The sequence below is a fragment of the Neomonachus schauinslandi genome, chromosome 9 (assembly GCF_002201575.2).
Source record: "Neomonachus schauinslandi chromosome 9, ASM220157v2, whole genome shotgun sequence".
NCBI lineage: Eukaryota > Metazoa > Chordata > Mammalia > Carnivora > Phocidae > Neomonachus > Neomonachus schauinslandi.
In genome coordinates this window covers 25,517,251-25,537,140 of record NC_058411.1, presented here as the reverse complement: position 1 = coordinate 25,537,140, position 19,890 = coordinate 25,517,251, and the positions used below count along the sequence as shown (strand labels likewise).

At 43.8% G+C, this 19,890-nt stretch overlaps 1 protein-coding gene across 1 annotated transcript in view; it reads left to right on the top strand.

The window, feature by feature from the left end:
- Positions 1–19,890, top strand: part of IFT43 (intraflagellar transport 43) — an 80,552-nt gene that overhangs the window by 16,567 nt on the left and 44,095 nt on the right. The window contains exon 3 of the mRNA XM_021679583.2: positions 15,160–15,224. Coding sequence (XP_021535258.1) covers positions 15,160–15,224 — 65 coding nt within the window. The remainder of the gene's footprint in view (positions 1–15,159; positions 15,225–19,890) is intronic.

The window sequence follows — 19,890 nt, the reverse complement described above, 5'->3', positions numbered from 1 at the left end:
GTTCTGGGTTGTGACATGTTGGAAAAAGTAGCAAGGTCATTGGTGTTTAAAGAGTCAGGGAACTCTTTGGCTAAGCATTGGATGGACTGTTGACGTGAGCATTGACTTTGCTTAGAATGGTGGGACAGGTTGAGGAGCAGTAATACCCTAATTTTGGCCTGGTCTGTGTTCACTGCAGTTGTGACGGACATGAAGAAGGAAGGAGAGGCGATGTAGACGAACAAGATGAGTTTCTAGAGAAGTGTTCCATAATAATTTGGAAGAATAATGGTCTCGAGGAACTTTGGGGAGTGAGCCTCAGCTGGGGCCCTGGTGTGTGGGGTTTTAAAAAAATGAACAAGCTCTACTTGAAAGACCTGTCAGAGAAAAGACATCCAGGGGGGAATGCCAGGATTTAGGAGAGGTGAGGAGTTGGAAAAGGTGTGCTGTGACTAGAGAATATCTAGTCGGTCAGGAACTGGAAGATTGTGATCAGAAAGCCTCATTGAAATCATTAGCTAGGCTAGATTCCTTCTCATTGTGTAGCGTGTCAATAATTACTGAGAAGGAGCAGAATGATAGTAAAATATCCTTTTAATAAGGATATTTTACAGGAAAAGGGTACTGACTGATGCTGAATGTCATTGGTGAGAGGCTGAAACATTTCTGGTCGCATGCCTTTACCCACTATAATAGAGAATTATGTCAGCCTGTTTAGCCAATTGCTTCTATATTCCATTTTCATCTCTCCATTGGTTTTTTAGGTATAGTTCTTTATACTTTATTTTAGTGGTTGCTCCAGGGATTAGAATATACATCTTTAACTCATCCCTGGCTACATGGAGTTACTACCATGCCCCTTCACGTAAAATGTGAGAGCCATGCCGCGGTAGAAGTCCATTTGACCCCTCTCATTCCTTTGTTCTGGTGATGTCACATGCTTTAAACCTATGTACTTCAGAAACTCCACAATACCATTTGTCACTTCACTTTAAATAGCTGTCATTTAGACACGTTAAGAGCAACAGATAGTCTTTTATATCCATCCACATGTTTACCCTTTCTCTTGTTCTTCATTTCTTCCTGGTAGATCTGGGTTTCCATCTGGCAGCATTTCTCTTTAGCTTGAAGAACTTCCCTTAGCATTTCTTACAGTACGGGTTTGCTAAGAACCACTCCCTATTTGCTTGATCAGAAAATATTTTTGTTTCACGCTCATTTCTGAAGGATATTTTCTGTCCATATTGAGTTCTTGAGAATTGAGAATTTTTTTTCCTTTCAGTGCTTTAAAGATCCTCATTCCTTTGTCCTCTGGCCTTCAATGTTTCTGAGGATTGTTCTCCCTTATGTAAATCTTTTCTCCTCTCTCACCGCTTTAAAGATTTCCTTTTTATCTTCTTTGTTTTTCAGCAGTGTGACTGTGATGTAGCTAGCTGTGATTTGCTTGGAATTTGCTGAGGTTCTTAGATCAGTAAGTCAGTATTTTTCACCAAATTTGGGAAGTTTTAGGCCATTATTTCTTCAAATACGTCTTTGCTCCATTTTCTTTCTCCTTGTTCCTGGGATTCCAACTGCATATGTGTTAAACTGCTTGATATTGTCCCTTTGGTTTGTCCTGTGTTCTTTCTCCCTAAAGCACTGTTACTTTCTTTCCTATCTTTTATTTATTTTTTTTTTTCCTTCAAACTGGATATTTTCTGTTTTCTTTCTTCAGGTTCAGTGATTATTTCTTCTGCTATCGTCAAACTAAAACTTTTTATTGCCGATATTGAACTTTTAAGTTCTAAATTCCCACTTGTTTTTTTTTCTTTTCTTTTTTTTTTCTTTAGCTTCTATTAGATTCCCCATCTGTACATTCATTATGATCATCTTTTCTTTAAAGTCCTTGAACATATTTATAAAATAGCTGCTTTAAAACTTTTATCTGTTTATTCCAATATCTGGGTCATCTTGGGGTCAGTTTTTGTTGGTTTTTCTTTTCTTTTTTTTTTTTAAGATTTTATTTATTTATTTGAGAGAGAGAATGAGAGAGAGAGAGCACATGGGGGGGGGGGTCAGAGGGAGAAGCAGACTCCCCGCCGAGCAGGGAGCCCAATGCGGGACTCGATCCAGGGACTCCAGGATCATGACCTGAGCCAAAGGCAGTCGCTTAACCAACTGAGCCACCCAGGCGCCCTGTTGGTTTTTCTTTTGATTGTAGGTCACATTTTCATGTTTCTTCACATGTCCAGTCATTTTTTTTTTTAAAGATTTTATTTATTTATTTGACAGAGACAGTGAGAGAGGGAACACAAGCAGGCAGAGTGGGAGAGGGAGAAGCAGGCTCCCCGCTGAGCAGAGAGCCCGATGCGGGGCTCGATCCCAGGACCCTGGGATCATGACCTGAGCTGAAGGCAGACGCTTAACGACTGAGCCACCCAGGCGCCCCTGTCCAGTCATTTTTGTTTGTACACAGGACCTTGTGGATAATACATTGTGGAAACTCTGGATTATGTTATTGTCCTCTGAAAAGTGTTGATTTTTGTTTTAGTAGGCAGTTTAATTATTTGCAGAGTACCTTGAACTTAGGAAGACTTGGTTTTAGGCTTTGTTAGGGCAGGTCTATTTTGGTTTTGCCTTTAGTCCTAGAATAAGTCCTGTAGTCCTGGGACATGGTCTTTACTCCTAAGGTATGATGAAAATTCAAGGTATGTACCAAATACCTTTAACTTGGTGGAACTCAAACCAATTCCTGTCCCCTGCGGGGAGCGATAGCTGAAGTCTCATCTCCACTCAGCATTTTTTTGTGTGTGTATGCTTTTTTTTTTTCTTTTTACATCTTCAGCAGTTGCTTTTTACTGGGTTTCTTGGTGCAGTTCAGGTATCGCCTAAAGAATTTTAGGGGAGTAAAAATGCACATCTGGGGCTCCTTTCTTCCCAGGATTTCTCCCTTTCTATTTTTACTGACCCTGGCTGCCCCCAAATTTGTCCTCAGGCCAATAAAACTGCAGCTTTCTGCTTGAGTTCTAGCTGCTCAGTTGCTGCCCAGACTGGAGGGTGCACTCAAGGGGAAAATCCACTTAAACATGGATTTTTACCCAGTACAGTTTTTTTCTTTCAAGGGTCAAGTCCCCTCCAGTTTCTGCCTGCTTTTGTTCGCCCTCCAGTGCCTTCGAATTTCACCCAGAGTTTATAGTTGTTATCTGTGTGAATGTTAGTCGAATACAAACTACTCTCCCATTACTGAATCCAGAACCTGCCAATTGCTTTTGGGTTATTTCAGAATCCACACCATTGTTTCAAGTGGTACTATTGGCAAGAAAAGAATGAGTGTGGTTGTTGCAGAATCAGATCATGTCGATTTCCTCTTAGGGTAACTAACGGGGGCGTTCAGCTAATTTAGGTTTGGTTTTTTTTTTTTAAGATTTTATTTATTTATTTAACAGAGAGAGACACAGCGAGAGAGGGAACACAAGCATGGGGAGTGGGAGAGGGAGAAGCAGGCTTCCCGCTGAGCAGGGAGCCCGATGCGGGGCTCGATCCCAGGACCCTGGGATCATGACCTGAGCCGAAGGCAGACACTTAACGACTGAGCCACCCAGGCGCCCCGATAAGTTAGGTATTGAGATGGAGAGTGTTCTGACATCAGTGGTGCACTTGGAAGTAATGGTCAGAGACGTGGGTGTGAAAGAGGCCCAGAGATCTGAGATACAGTCACCAGGCTGGCAGTACCCATTCGTGCATATGCTGTGTTGAGCGTTCTGAAGTTAACCTAGAAAGGCCTCTAAAGTTGGAGAGGTTGGCACTGGACTATTTGAAGGATAAGAGGTCTTCCTGCACAACTTCAAACTGAGTAGCAAAATGTATAGATTAAGTGACTACCTAGGTCATGCCTGTTGTGTTAGGGCATCGTCACCTGGGAGGAATAGAGTGGCTGGCCTTCAGCCTTTCTTGTTCCAGAAAGGGTGGGATGAGAGCCTGAGAAATCCACATTGAGCTTGGACTGATAAGCTGAAAAAGAGATAGAACATAGCGTGTTTTAACCCTGGTCTACGAGGAAGTTTTTACCAACGTGAGAAAACCAAGAACAATGTAGTAAGTTTTTCATAAACTAAACTTAATCAAATGAAAGGAACATTCTTTATCCTGGTTTGTGTCCTTCCTCCTGGGGAGATTGAAAAGGTCCCTTCTGTAAGGTGAAATGATCGTGAGAGGAAATGGCGGTTTTTTTGTTGTTTTTTTTTTAAAGATTCTTAACAAAACTAAAAACTGTTAACTCTGTACGGCCAACCACCTCCTACTCCCTACAAACTTTGTTTCTTGAAATACTGACAGTCCATGAAATTTAGAAGTTTGGGAAACACAGTTCTAGAATTTTTTTTTTAATTTGTGACTACTGAATTACTTGAAATGTTGGGGGGTAGAGTAAAGTGGGTGCTAACTTGCCAGCCATGACCTTGCTGTATGCTGGCACCTTCTCCTCTTGCTTCCTTAAGTGAGGCAGGATAGAGAACTGCGGCCTGAGACCTGTGACGTCTGGCATCTCAGCATGGGGACGAGCGGGGAGTGGAGCCGGGCATTGCTCTTTCTAGGTCTTAGGTGATGGGGGCCACCAGCCCGTGGGTTAAGACTTCTATCAAGCTCCCTCCGTTTCTTTTCTGTCATCACCCTTGAGGAGTCTTGTGAGAGATCAGGTTTCTTAAAGCATCAAGGTTACAGCTTGCTCCTCCGCTCTCAACTTCCTCCGAGTTCTTCCACTCCGGATCTGGTTGAGGTAGCAAGTCTAGACCACGCTTATACCAAGTCACAGGGTCCAGGACGGGCTGCCTCTTGCACTTCTGGGAATTTCCACCCTCGACATGGTGCGCATTTCTGGCTCCACACATCCCGGATGGATTTTAGCAAACTGACAGGAGTTAAGAGAATGACAGAAACGTATTGGTTTTGATTCATGATGAAAGTTGAAAGGAATGTTTATTTTGGCTGAACTGCAAAAAGTATGGGAGAACCAGGGCATTGCTTTATAAGTGTCTGGAAGGTATAGACCCAAGGAGAGGGGAGAGCTGCTTTAGGATGACCCAGAGGGGTAGAATTGAGATCAAGAGGATGCCATCCAAGGTGGAAAAATCCAGGATGAATTTTAAGAATGATTTTGAGGACCGAAGTCTGTTCTCTTTGGATCAGCCACTTCGGCAAACTGTTGGCAGCCCCGTCCCCGTCCCATGAGTCATTTGAAGTGGGCAGTTTGATGGCTGCGGACTGAGATATGGGATATGGGTCTTTTATTATAAGGTATGTGGAAATATTTGGTGAAGTGTGACACCACCAGAGTAATTGCCAGACCCGGTGGTTGTCCTGAGCATCACATTTATTTCTCAGTGAGCAGCAGAACTCTGGCTGCCTTTTCCTGGTTCAGGCAACTTTAAAGGATTTCTCTGTCTTCAGGGAAGCTGGAATAGGTAAGAGGTGGATCCCCGGAATGAAACTTGTGCAAGGCAGCCCCAGATAAAGGTCCCTGGCATGTTTGCCTGTCAGAAACTTCCTGTTGTCTCAACCGTAGGCATTCAAGATTCTTGGCTCCGTGGTGCGCATTTTCTTACTGTTATGAATTCTGATAAATCATATCGCAGCCGCTATCACCACCATGTCCAGAGACGGTCTCCAGTGTTAATAACAACGGATCTGCAAGGGACTCAGGACCGTTGTTGTGTTTCACGCAAGAGAAAGGAGGCTTAGTGAAGACATGACTAGCCCAAGGCTACACAGCCAGAAAGTGGTGACTCTGGAATTTGAACCCAGGACTCTCCCTCCTTTCCCCCGAACCTGTCCCTCCACCCCTCTTTTAAAACTCTGGCCTTTCCCCTTTCCTTCTTTCTGGCAAACTCCCTTCTCCCTCAGTCTTCCAACTACTGCTCTGTTGGTATGAGGAGCATATCTTGTGACAAGCAGTAAAGACAGCCACTTTTCAAGTACAAAGATTTATTAAATTCATCTTAATACAGTTTGGCACAGTGCTCAATAACAGCATAGTGTATTTTTGGCATCACTTTTTATTGCTGACTTTACCCTTAAGCCATCCCTCGGCTGACCGCACCGCAGAGGTAAGGGTTAGACCAGGCTACTTTCCGGTCCTCCCATCTCATGGAACACACTTCCGTCATGAGCAGCTACATCTTACTCTGTGCCCAGAAAGTCAGGGAAGAAGATGGTCCTTTGGGTTTGCTCTTCCTAAGCTTTACCCTTGTCGTTCTAGTCTCTCTTGTTATTGGGCACTTTGTTTCAACCCGGACGGAGTCTTTTCTGTAGTTCCTCTGTCTTCTCAAGCCTGTTCTAGCTGGCATGCATCTAATGTGTAGGAATTCATATAGCACCTGGTTCAGTGCAAAGCTTTGGTGTCAGACGCTTAGACTCGAATCCTTGCTCTATGACTTCGAAACAGGATGATTTTAGGTGACTTAACCTCTAAGTTTCAGTTTCTTCGTTGGTAAACTTGGCAATGGTGAATGTGGTAGTTGTCCTGCACTGGGGCATGAGGATTCTGCAGAGCAATCCTGCTAAAGCTCTGGCGTCTAGCAAACCCTCAAGGGATGTTGACTAATATCATTATCATTAGCTATGAGTTAGTGAGTATATTCTTTGTCATTGCCTAGATTGGCTTATTCACCATTGATCACATCCTTTTGCTTATTCTCATTTTTTCTCTGGACCTTGTCTTCTCTTTCTCTCTTTGTCTCCATCTCCTTCATTCCAGCTCAAACCGATGATAAATGTTCTGTCATCATTTACATCTCTTAGCCTAGATACTCTCTCCCTGACTTAAAAATACTATAATTCATGGACTCCTAGAATCACAGAATTGTAGCACTGAAAGGAATCCCTTCTAGCTTGAGTGAAAATCCAGAATCATGGAAGTAGTTAGTGGTAGAATCAGGACTAGAACCTGCGTGACTTGGTGTCCAGTCTCGTGTTCTTTCCACCACATTTTTTTCTTACCCAAATTTCATATATCCATATGTACACACAACTAGACTGTAATCCATAGTAAACTGAAGTGGGGGAGGGTGTGAGGAGGGACTTTGTATAAAAAGCTCACTCTCCTGTCACTTGTAGTTCAGGCAGGGATCTCAAGACTGGAGATTTTGGGTGTAGAGTTTTCTGGTGTTTTCTAGTCCTCAGCGTGTTGGTGTTAAGAATTCCCAACCATGAAGCAAAGAATGTCTGTCCCTATTCAGCATGGTTCTTCCCTGAGCAGATAGATTCATGAACAACCCTTGTATCGATAGGTGCCAGTCTCCCTCATCAGCCTTGCCTTTTGTCTCTTTCATTAAACTAAACTTTATGCATCTGGTTTCTTTCTTTTTTTTGACTTTACATTAAAATTGGAAACATCCAGAAAAGTAGACACAATAAACACAATAGTACAATGAGCAACGTATACCCACCGCATGGCTTCAGCAGTTACAAACAGTAGCTAGATTTGCTTGAATGATAATTTACAAACTATTTTAAGATATATATTTATGTGTTTTGTATATTTTTTTTTTTTGCTGAATTATTTCAAAGCAATCATCACGACATATCACTTTAATACTTCAGCACGTATCTCTAAAAAAAAAAAATGGGGATGTTTTCCTAGAAATCCACAATTCCACACCTCACAGTGTTCACAGTTCCCTAACATCATCTCTTACCCGGTCCATATTCATTTTCCCCAGTTGTCATCAAATGTCTTATAGCTGTTTTTTCAAATCAGGATCCAATCAAGAACCACCCCAAATTCCATGTCTCTTAAGTCTCTCTTAATTGAGAATAGTTGGGATTGACTTTTTGGGCCGGTTGTCCGAGAGTTTCCCCCCACACTGGGTTTGTCTGATTCCTCCTTCCTGCTCTTGCTGTTCCTCTTACAATAAGCTGGAAATCACATTGGAGGGCTTGAGGACCTTTAGCAGCAGGAACTTCTCCTGGGTCGGGCTGTGAGCCTCCAGCAATAGCACCTCACCTCCCACTGGTAATGCTGCTAAATTTGATCAGTGAGTGAGGGTCGTGATAGGAATCCCTGTTATGAAAGAACATTTTCTCTCTTGTGACTGTGTGTGATGTATGGGGCGATTCTTTGGCACTACGAGAATGTCTGGTTCCCCATCAATCAGTCTTTCACCTAATGGCTTTAACATCTACTGACACTCAAGTTTCTTTCTTATACTTAAAGCAGATTTTGCATTTTGTTATGTCCATTTCATCTCGAAAGAGCTATGCTTACTCACAGGGGTTCAGTTTTAAGCTTGGATAGTCCGTTACCTTCCATGACCTTAAATCCATGAGGGAGAAACTGAGGTCTGTGATGAATTAGTCGTCACACCCAGGGTGGAGGCACGGAGGACAGATCTGAGGAATGAACACCAGTCCCTGCATTGTACTCATGTCTTAATCGGTGTTAGTCTTGTCTCTCATCCAGCATCGAAGAATACCTTTCTTGGATCTTCGGTCGGGTTGCTAGAGAAAGGAAGGGAAGTTTGCTTTTAGCCCACAGGCAAGGGTTGAACGTGGGAGCTGTGTTGCCCCTAGCAGCTGGGACATAGATGGGTGGGTGTGAAGTTTGCAACGGATCTTGCCTAACTGAATGTCTTTGCTGTTGGGAATTCGTGCAAGTGTTTGCACTGAATTTTTGAAGCGGGTTGCCGTTTGGATTTGGGACTGATTCATATCGTGGGGTTTCTCCAGGACTTTCGAGAGTGTGTGAGAAGTTTCTAAACCCAAAAGGCTCCTTTTTTGGCACTGCAGCATCTTTTCTATTTCGGCATCCTAAGAATCTGGGGGAACCATATAAAGATCAGAAGCCAGTCTGGCCCTAAAGGCTCCCTGTGACAGAGTAATTCCAGTTCGTTGAATCCTGGCCCATTCGGATGAGACCATATAAAGAGGCCGTTTCCTGAATCGCCCGCTCCCTGCCTCTCACAGGCTCCTTTTTGTAGAACGCTGGTATTTCAGGACCGCAACCGCCGGTCACGTGCTTCCAACTCTTTACTCTCAGTCTCTCCTGCCCCCTGTTTATTTTTGGAGAGAGCACATTTTTGCTTCTCTCCAGGAGCTATGCGGGGTCCTGCCCCCTCCGTCTGTCAGGCGGCAGCCCCAGCAGGCTGTGCTCATTTCCCACACTCAGAGACGTGACTCCAGCTTTCAAGAGAGAACACGTGGGGTGCACTGCCTACGGGCTACCGTCACCCGTTCCTATTTCTGGCCCTTATGGTGGTGCACGTTTTAAGACTCTGTCCTTAAAGCAAGTTTGGATACTGTTACCTGGCAGTAAATCTGCCCAAATTGGAAATGGTTTTCCCAGCAGATGTCTTGGGGCTATGCCTCTGAATTTCAGAAGCAGAGCAATGTAAAGGAGAAACCAGGACTTTTAAATTCTAGAATCAGGTCTTCTTTCTGGCCTTTAAGATCACTTGAGCTGTCCCCTCCTCTCCCAACCAGGGTGGTTTTTATGTTTGTTTTGTTTTGTTTGTTTTCCCTCCTCCTAATACAGGGATAGCAAACAGACTTCTTCCGAAGTCATGACTCAAAACAGATTGGTAATGTCTTCCCAAGTGCTTGGATAAGGGAGTATTCTGGAGTTGCTGGGCTCCAGGAAGAAAAAAAGTGCCACGACTGACTGTCTTAGCCTGCCTAAAGAGTAAGTTTCTAGTTGGGAGGATGGAGCAAGAGTGAATTCCTTTTCCTTTAAATGCCCAGGTCATGATACAGAGAACTCAGACACAAAATATTTGGGAGCACATAAATCATACGTTCATGTCCTCTTGTCCTGCCCAAACATGATGGGCAGGAGAAGGAAGGACCCCTGGCCCCAAACGAAGGGCCTGTAACTAAAGGGTTACAACTTTTCACTGGAGTCGCAGGGACCGAGCTCTGGCAGTCCGGTTGGGGAGCGCATGCAGGCCCCTGAAGTCCCCCCGCATCTCGTCTGTCTCCTTGGAAAGGAGGAAGCAGAGTTCTGGCAACTGGTCCTAAAAGGGGCAACAGGAGCGGCGTGGCCTATGAGTGGGTCCTGTGTTTCAGGTCGCCCCGGGAGAAAGCCGTGGCACTCTTTTTGAAACAGGGCTTACTGGGTATTTAGATGTCATTGTAGCTCTTAGGAAGAGCAGCCAGGCACTCACAGGCTGGACTGTCCATGCAAAGGACCTGCCAGCCCTTTTAAATTATATTGCTAAATGCCAGTCATCTCCTTATATTTCAGACAGATCATTTGCACCTAATGTCGAACCGCTGCATTATGATCACGTTGCATCAGCTTCCAGTTATGGCCTGCATTGTGAAGGAATAGATGCCAAGCTGCTCAGAACCCCCCTACCCCCCCCCCCCCCCCCGCCAAGAGTTTTCCCAGGGACTCCTACCAATATGACGATCAGTTAATAGCGTTTGCTGCAGCCTGAGTGTTATGTGCTATTCTGGAATCCCTATACCTTGCATCTGGTTCCTTCAGAAATGCTTTTCCTTTTTCCTCTCTGTTTATATTTCACATCCATAAAGCTTCCTTGCCCTCTCCTTGTCCTTCGCACATCCTGGCCTGGCACAGTTCCGTTTCGTCTTTGGTTGTGTCCTGAGTTCTGTCTTAATGAGACAGGAGAAAGTGTTCCAGTAAAACCACCAGAGATGGCAAGAAAACTGCAGAATTTCAGTGGAACTCTCCCATGGTGGAGGGATTCCTCCTCAGCTTCGCCTTTGGACCATGGATGCAACCTGTCCCTGGCGTAACCCCCTACCTCCGTCCCTGATGCCTGCTTCCCACCTCCGCTGCGGCCTCTTAAGTTTCCCAGTGAGCCTGACGTGCCGTCACATAGAGTTCATACACACCCGATATATACCGAACTTGGCCTCTTCCCTGCCTCACTGAACAGGGGTAACATTTGAGAACAGAGGTGACATCTGCTTTTCCTCTCTCACCCAGTGCGCACAGGACAGTGCCCAGCTCCCCACATGGGGAACGAAGGTGGATTCTGGGGAAGAGCTTTTATAACTTCATAATGGTTAATTAAGTCTCTTTCATCTGAATAGGGTATTTGTGGGTAGCCATAACAAGACTCGTAGTAGGGAGTATTAAAAAAACAAAATGGGGGCGCCTGGGTGGCTCAGTCGGTTAAGCGACTGCCTTCGGCTCAGGTCATGATCCTGGAGTCCCGGGATCGAGTCCCGCATCGGGCTCCCTGCTCGGCGGAGAACCTGCTTCTCCCTCTGACCCTCCCCCCTCTCATGAGCTCTCTCTCTCTCTCTCTCATTCTGTCTCAAATAAATAAATAAAATCTTTAAAAAAAAATAAAATAAAATAAAAAAATAAATAAATAAAAAAACAAAATGTTTTTACCCTGGGACCCAGAGTACTAGACTGAACATAAGGATTGCCCACAAGGAAGGAGACGGCTCCGGCTTCATGGCCAAGCCCGAGTTTGCAGAGAGCATGTTCTGCCTGCCCCTCTGGGCTCCCATCTGCCGCTGCGCTCTCTCCCAAGGTTGGCTGAGACCCTCAGTGGGGAGCGGGGAGAACGGCCGTAGCCTCGGCCGCGCTTTGCACAGAGAATTTCTTGGCACCTCAGGGAAGAATAGCTTACGTGGTTTTTACAGCATCATGTCAACTCTTAAAGTCTTTAGTCACTCATGAAAAAACGCTGTGATTTTGGAACCAGTTTTTCCATCCCATCGGTTGCGGAGCTGTGACTCTTATGGGGTGATCTTTTGGCTTTGAAGCTGCCGTCCTAATGTAGCAGCTGGTACCATTTTGTAATGGGAGGAGCATGAGAGAAAGTGTGTCTTTGTGCTTCCTCTGGCCGGAAGGGATTTGTACTCATCCCCCCCAATAGCCATGGCTTCCTGGGATTTGTGGTTAAAGGAGATAAAGCCGGTCGTTTTGGTTCTCGGAATCTTAGGGAGCTTTATTAACCACACAATGTCCCTTAGTAGTCAGAGCGACAGCTCAGGCCAGGCTCAAAGGAGTCTTTTTTTTCTTTTTCTTTCTTCCAAATGGTAGTATATTTTATGACCCACAGTCTAACCTTTCATATGTGGACATTAGTAATAAGGATGATGATGGCGATGGTAACAGGGAAGACGGAGTACTGACTGCTCTAAGCACTTGCCATGAAGCCACTGATTTAGTCCCACAGTTTAGCGGTCACTCAGAGGAGTGCCTTTTGACAGAAGTGCCCGTTGCCTTTGCTCCTTCTCCATGCTGCGTCCTCTCTCACAGCCCCTTCCCAGTTCAGTCTCTGCGCCTCCCATCGCCATTGGCACCCACACCCCACGGTAGCAAACTGCCGGGATCAGGAGACAAGAAGTGGAATCCCGCCAAGGCCACACAGGTCCCCTGCCGTCTTGCGGACTCTCAGCATCTCGCAGCGCTGGGAAGGCACCAGGTAGACTCGGATACCTTGACCTTGTGGCACCTTGGGTTTGACTTGGTTCGTTCTGTGCTTCCCAACATCCAGAGCCAAGAGAAGAAAGCCCAGCTCTGAGAGGGCAGCTCAGGGGTCACACGCCCAGGGGCCTGCGGGGGCTGGGCAGGTAGCCTTGGGGAGTGACGTGGGGTCAGGGGTAAGACAGACGCCCCTTCAGTGTGCGCACTGAAGTCGTAAGGGAAGCTCACGCTTCCAACCAAGAGATACGCCCTTGCCCATTTTTCTCAGAACGCCTCACCTAGCTTTCCTATTCCCAGTTCCGCCAGACACAGGAACACAGAGAGGATTCTGCCCTGAAAGAGAAACAGCAGGAGAGCGATGGGCGCCGGTGGCAGCTGATGCTGACTTCAGCAGGAAGGAGGCAGAGAGGGAGGGTGGGGACTGGGGCCACCGGGAAAGCACAGGGCCTGTTTACAGGGGCAGCTGCTACTCGGCCCCAGTGTTACTGGCTCTTAGAGGTTTTCAAGAGAAGCTGGGAAATGACATTTCATGTGGAGCTCTTCCAATTTTTACAAAGGTAGCTTAAATTTAAAAATAAAAACATACAAAGAAGCCACTGTCTGGCCAGACACAACGTGTGGCTACAGGTCTGTGACCTCCAAGTTCAGGAGTATTCATGATCACAAGATGGTCCTGTCCTTGGGTAAAGCAATATGGGACGTTATCTGCAGACGCACAGGAGTATAGCCTGTAGGCCACATTGCCTTAAAACATCCTCAAGGGGCCCAGCGTGGTTCCATTCAGTTCTCTTTAATCTTTCAGGTCTCCCTAGCACATTCAGTAGGAGCTCAACAAGACGAGGTTGTTGGTTTCTGCTTAGATACAACTTTGGTTTCTGGTACTTTGGGTTTAGTCTGATTCCCACTGGCCCTTATAGTTCCAGTGCTCATGCTGTCCAAACAACTTCAGTTCTGGATTCCTGGGACAGAGATATCGATTGGTTCCAATTGGGTCAGACTGGTGTACCCTGGTTCGGTCAGTGTCTCAGGGCAGTGGGGGTCTTGGACTAGAAGGCTTCGCCTTATGGCCTCAGGGTGGGTGAGTGTCTGGTGGCAGGTACAGCAGATAAGGATGTGTGGAGTGGACAGCCCCGGTGAGCATATCTCCTTCGGATATCCCTCTGGTAGAGACAAACAATAGCTTGTTTTCCACTTCTGCATTTTCGTCATTTCTCACAGAGTCCTCCAGATAGCTCCATTACCTGTCTCTAGCAAAGAAAACGCAAGTTTGTTTTCTCTAAAGCGCTACTTACCATTTCCTGGGAGCGGAGTTGGATTCAGGCATTCTGGGGCTGGGTTTCTTCTCAGTTAGTCATTTCCAGCAGGTTCTGGCTCACCCCGAAGAAAGTCCCGTTATCTAGATAGAGCATGTCCTTGGCAGGCTGGGGTGCTACTAGAGAAGCCAGAAAGGAAAGGTATCTTGGTGCAAAATAAAATATCAGAAGTCTAAAGGTATTTTGGCATGTTGAGAGGATGTTTTTTAAAAAAGTTACAAGTTAGGCTTTAAGTGGTAAATTTAAAGCATGTTGCAATGACAGCATTTTAGTTCAAGGTTCTGTAAACCACATCCTTCCTGCTAAATTGGCCCACTGCTTGTTTTTATAAAGTTTTATTGGAACACAGCAACACCTGTTTGTTTACTTATGGTCCACAGCTCTTTATTGTCTTACGGTATCAGAATTGATGGGGAACAAAGACTGTATGGCCCGCAGAATCAAAAATATTTACTACTCAACCCTTCATAGAAAAAGTTGGCCAACACATGTTTTAGTCCATTCATCCAAGTATCTCCTTAGACTGAGAATGACAGTTATATGCCATTGTTGGAAAAAGGAAGTTGATATTTCAAAAAACACTCCTAGGGGAATGCTGGGGAATGGAAAATAGGAAGTGTTCTTTGCTCTTTTATCCAACTTGACTGACTCGGTGGATTGCTTGACAATCCCTTGCTGTTTCCAGTTGAGATATGCTGGACCAGAATGCCTGCACTTGGGCTCCTGAATGCATCCTTGGCAGGTGAATCCTTCTTCCCCAAGTAATCTGAGATTTTTAACCCACCCATTTAGTTTATGTCTGTTAAGCAAACCTTTCTCTTACATCTTTTTTTAATTACCTTTCTGTTTATAAAAGTGATATAAGGTGATTGTAAAAAAAAATTAAACCATGCACAACAACACAAAGAAGGGAATTAAAAATTGCCCACAGTTCCATCACTGGAGTCCCCTCTCATTCATGTACTTACAGCTAATTAACACGAGATATTACGTATTAAAAATCTTTTCGCCAAATTGGAAGCATAGACCTACTGTTTTACAACATGTTTTTTAAAAGTTACTATATACCGAAAGTATTAAATACTTTCTTCGTTATTACATAGTATTTTCACGTGTGTATTCCATGATTTACTTAATTTCTCATTGCTCTCTATTTTGGTTTTGAATTTTTTACTATTCAGAAACGGCACTTACGTTTCTCTCTGATTCTTTGGGATAAATTCCTTGGATTAGAATCGCTGGCTTAGAAAGTATGAAGCATTTCTAAGGCTTTCAGTAGACTGTGCCCTACAGATCTTGCTTTTATATACCCACCAGAAGGGCTCGAAAGCACCCAGATTTTGAAAGTAAATTAAAAAGGTTACTGTATTTTTATTGGAAGGATTTGATAGAATATTGGTTGAGGTGGCCTCAACCTCATCCCCTGCATGCGTGAATGCCAGTGGTGAGTGACTATGATTTTGGCTTCTTGTCCCCTTTTAGGCTCCCCCTCCCAAACCGCCCCGCAGGCATGGAGGCTGGGCAGATGATTCCATGAAGGCTTCAAAGTAAGTGCCAGCCGCTTGTGAGGGTGGAAGTGGGCACTTGGCTCTTGGGTTGTTTTTCTTTAATTTTTTTAGAACAACTTTCTTGAGGTGTAATTCTTATTCCATGTAATTCACCCATTAAAATGTACAATTCAGTCGTTCTTGGTGCCTTAACAGAGTTGTGCTACCAACACCACAGTCAGTTTTAGAACATTTTTATCACCCTCTCCTCAAAGAAACCCGGTACCTGTTAGCAGTTATTTCCCATGTTCCCCCAGTCTCCCTAACCCTGGGCAGTCACCATTCTGCTGTCTCTATGACTGGCCTGTTTGGACATTTCACATACATGGAATCCTACTTTATGTGGTCCTTTGTGACTGACTTCTTTTACTTGGCCTGATATTTTCAAAGTTCATCCATCTTTGTAGCATTCTGTGTTCTTTTTTTAAGAAATTGAGGCACAAATGACGTATAACATTATATGGGTTTCAGGTGTACAACATAATGATTCAGTATTTGTATATATTGGCAATGACCGCCACAATGTACAGTTAGCATTTGTCACCATACATAGTTATAAACAAATTTTTCCTTGTGCTGAGAACCTTTAAGATCTACTCTCTTAGCAGCTTTCAAATATGCAGTACAGTATTATTAACTGTAGTCACCATGCTGTACATAACATCTCCATGACTTACTCCTTTGATAACTGGAAGTTTGTACATTTTGCCCCTCATTCTGTGTTCTTAAAGTAACTTTCTGAACAGAATAGAATTGCCTGTTAGTCATTGTAGGATTACAAACCACTTTGGTCTTTAATCCCTTGCACGAAGTCTTAGATGAATAGTAAACCAGAAAAAAAGATTTACTACACCAGCAGAGGATGGCTGACTATCAAGCTTAACTATTTAAGGTAGACTTGGGAAGGGAATTTCTTTTTCTTTGAAACATAGACATTACTCTTGTCTAGAATTTCCTTCAGTACTTGTTGCCTTAAAAATATATATTTTTTCTAATTCTTTCCTCCCTTCCTTTCCCCCTCTGTCTCACACACATACACTTTATTCCCCCTGAATCATTTGAAAACAAGTTGCAGAAGTCATGATATTTCACCTCTAAATACTTCAGCATGCATTTTTCAAGATTAAGGACATTCTCCAGATGATCACAGTATGATTATCACATCCAAGTAATTTCATAATGATTTAATACTTAATAATAGTTTATATTTAAATTTACTCAATTGTCCCGAAATGTCTTTTATAGCCTCAGGATCCAGTTAGAGTTCACGCATTGTGTCGGGTAGTTCTGCCTCTTTATCTAAAATAATTTTTATTTAAGTTTATCTAGATAAATCTATTTAGATAACAATAAATTTATCTTATCTAAAATATCTCTCTTGATCTAAAATAATTCCAATTCCTCCCCTGTTCTCCCATTCATTGTGTTTTTTTTTGAGGAGTCCAGGCCAGTCGTCTTGTAGAGTGTCTTAAATTCTGGTTTTTCTCTGACCGATTTCTCATGATCAGGTTCAAGTTGTAGGTTTTGGGCAAGAACAGGTGATTTTGTGTACTTATCATATCAAAATAGTATAGAAACACATACTCAGAGATGTCTCACTCCCATCCTTATTCCCTCCACCTCATTTCCATCCATCCCATATGGGTAATCTCTTTATTAGCTTCTGGTCTATCCTACCTATACCTTTTTTTTTTTTTTTTTGCAGAATTCAACATAAACATGTACAATTTTAGTTTACTCTTCTTTGTTTCTATGTATTAGGATTCAGCAAACTTTGACCCACAAGCTAGCTGCCAGTTTTTATAGATCATGTTTTATTGGAACAGGACCACACCCTTTCATTTGAAAAATTTAGATCTCTGATCCGTTCGGAATTAATTCTATTGTATGATATAAGGTATGGATCAGTTTTATTTGTTTCCAAATGGCTATGGTCCCACCACCATTTATTTAAAAATCCATCTTTCTCTGGTAAATTTAGAAACCACCTGTATCATAATTCTACATCTTTGTATGTACCTGAGTCTACATTTAGACTTGTTATTATTCTCTTCTAGTGGTTTTTCTGTGTATTCACATGCCGACAATTACCACACTCTTTCCTTTATAGAATATAGCACTACTTTTTAGTGCTAACCAAGAACAAGAAGGTAACTTTGAAACATAGGTCTCATATATCAGTGAGAGTCTTCTAGAGTGGCCCCATTTTTCTAAAGCATTAGGGGATATTCGTGCTTGTAATATCTGGAATTTATTTTGAAATATGGAGATGAGACAAACCCTGTATCTGCTGCTTAGAGAACAAAAGGAAATCTCAAAAATGAATATATTAAATGAATATATCAATGAATATATTAAAGATTTTTCCAGATCAAATCAGTTGGCTCTGGGAAAAAGATGCTTTTCCATTCCGTATGTTACTTTTCAAAGTATTGTCTTGTGTGGCTCCTAAGTCTGTGGCCTAGTCTGACCTCTCTCAATGTTGGGGGACCCAGGGCCCATCCTCGAACCTCCTCTCTTCAGCGTCAACACACACGCTTGCAGGATCTTGACCCAGTCTCGGGAGTTTGACTATCACATTCACAGCGACGACTCCAAAATATATATCCCTCCAGTCCTTTCCCTGAACATCCAGTCATCCAGCTGATGTTTCCACTTGGATACACAACTCAATCATAGCATATCTGAATCAGTCCTCTTCCTTGTCACCCCTCCTGTCCCATCCCCTAACCTGCACCTCCCAAAGTCCCCCTCAGATCTCCATAAATGGTGACTCTTATCTTCCCCGTTACTTCAGACCATAAACTTTGGAATCCTCCTGGACACCTCTCTTATCTCCGCCCACGTTCAGTCTATCAGCCAAGCGGGTGAAGTGTACAGATGAAATCCATCTGTGGTCTGTGCTGCCGGTGCTCGGCTGCAGCCGCTGTCATTTCTAGCATTGACTCGACCGAGAACATACCGAATGGTCTCCCCTGCATCCTTTCTCTCTCCGTCTTATCTCCACAGAGCCAAAGGGACCTTTTTACAATATAAGCGAGATCATTTCCCTTGTCTCCTCAGAGCCCTCCAGTGGCATTCCCCATAGTCCAAGTAAATCCCAAAGTTCTTACCATGGCTGACAAGGCTCTCCCTGCCCTCAGTTTATATAAAGTAGCACCCCTCGTCACTCTGTGCTCCCATCTCTTACTTAATGGTATCAGCACGTGACATATGCATACGTACATGCATGTGTTTGTGTGTGTGCACGTACATACAGTCTTTTTCTCTCTCCTGTAACGTAAGCTGCTTTTTAAAAAAAATTTTATACTCTTTTTTTTTTTTAATGAGTCCTTGACACGCATGAATTTTACATTTACAGTGCATCTCAATTCAGATGCTAAATTTGTCTAAGAAACACTTGGTCGGTGTTTCGATTTTATAAAATTTACAGTTGAAAAGTAGATTCTCATATTAACTCCATTCCAAACATATTTAAAAGTTTTCCAGTAAATCAACTGAGTGTAGTTTAAAAATTTAAACCAATAAATTAAATAAAAATGAGAGGGGCGCCTGGGTGGCTCAGTCGTTAAGCGTCTGCCTTCGGCTCGGGTCATGATCCCAGGGTCCTGGGATCGAGCCCCGCATCGGGTTCCCTGCTCTGCGGGAAGTCTGCTTCTCCCTCTCCCACTCCCCCTCCTTGTGTTCCCTCTCTCTCTGTCTCTGTCTCTCTGTCAAGTAACTAAATAAAATCTTTTAAAAAATAAATAAATAAAAATGAGAAGTTCCACGTTCCCACTCGGAATGGGATTGTGTGGCATTAGCCACATTTCAAGCGTTCAGTAGCCACGTGCATGCCGCAGTTGTAAATGTCATGTGTATTAATTTGTGCTGTTCAGCAGCCTCGTGAGCGTGGCATATTATTATCATTTTTTTCTTTTTAGTAACATATAATGTATTATTTATTTCAGGGGTACAGGTCTGTGATTCATCAGTCTTACACAATTCACAGTGCTCACCATAGCACATACCCTCCCCAATGTCCGTCACCCAGCCACCCCAACCCTCCTGCCCCCCTTAACATAAGCTTCTTGAGAGGAGACACACTCTTATTTACATATGCCCAGTACCTCGAATAGTACCAGTCCATAACAAGGGCTCAGGGACTGTTGATTTGAACAAATGAATGATCTCATCGGTGTTTTTGCTATCAGATCAGGTCACTTTGCTCTCAGTGTGGGAAGTGGAGATCTGGAAGGTTGGAAGCGCTGTTTGGAAGGTAATACTCTGTTTGAAGGTGGATAAGAGCTGGATGAGGGCAGTGGTGTGAGCATGGACAGGAGAGGAGCTCTGGGGACGTTTTGGAGCTAGAGGTCACAGAAGTGCCATTGGTCAGATACAGGGCAAAAGAGGGAGGAGTGGAAGGTCCTGCAAGGTGCCTCGCTTCGATGACTTGGTTGGGGGGCAGTGCCGTCAGGTAGGGAACGCAGAAGGAGAGACCTGATTTGTAGGCTGGTGGTCATCCACACAGATAATTTTCCAGTTTGAGATTCCGGAAGCGAGGTCAAAAGGGAGGTACAACTTGGTACATCTACACAAATAGAAGCCAAGGACGGAGCCTTGGATTTGGCAGTTTGGAGGTTACTAGGGGCCTTTGAGAAAGTTATGGTGATTTGCACTGGGGCAG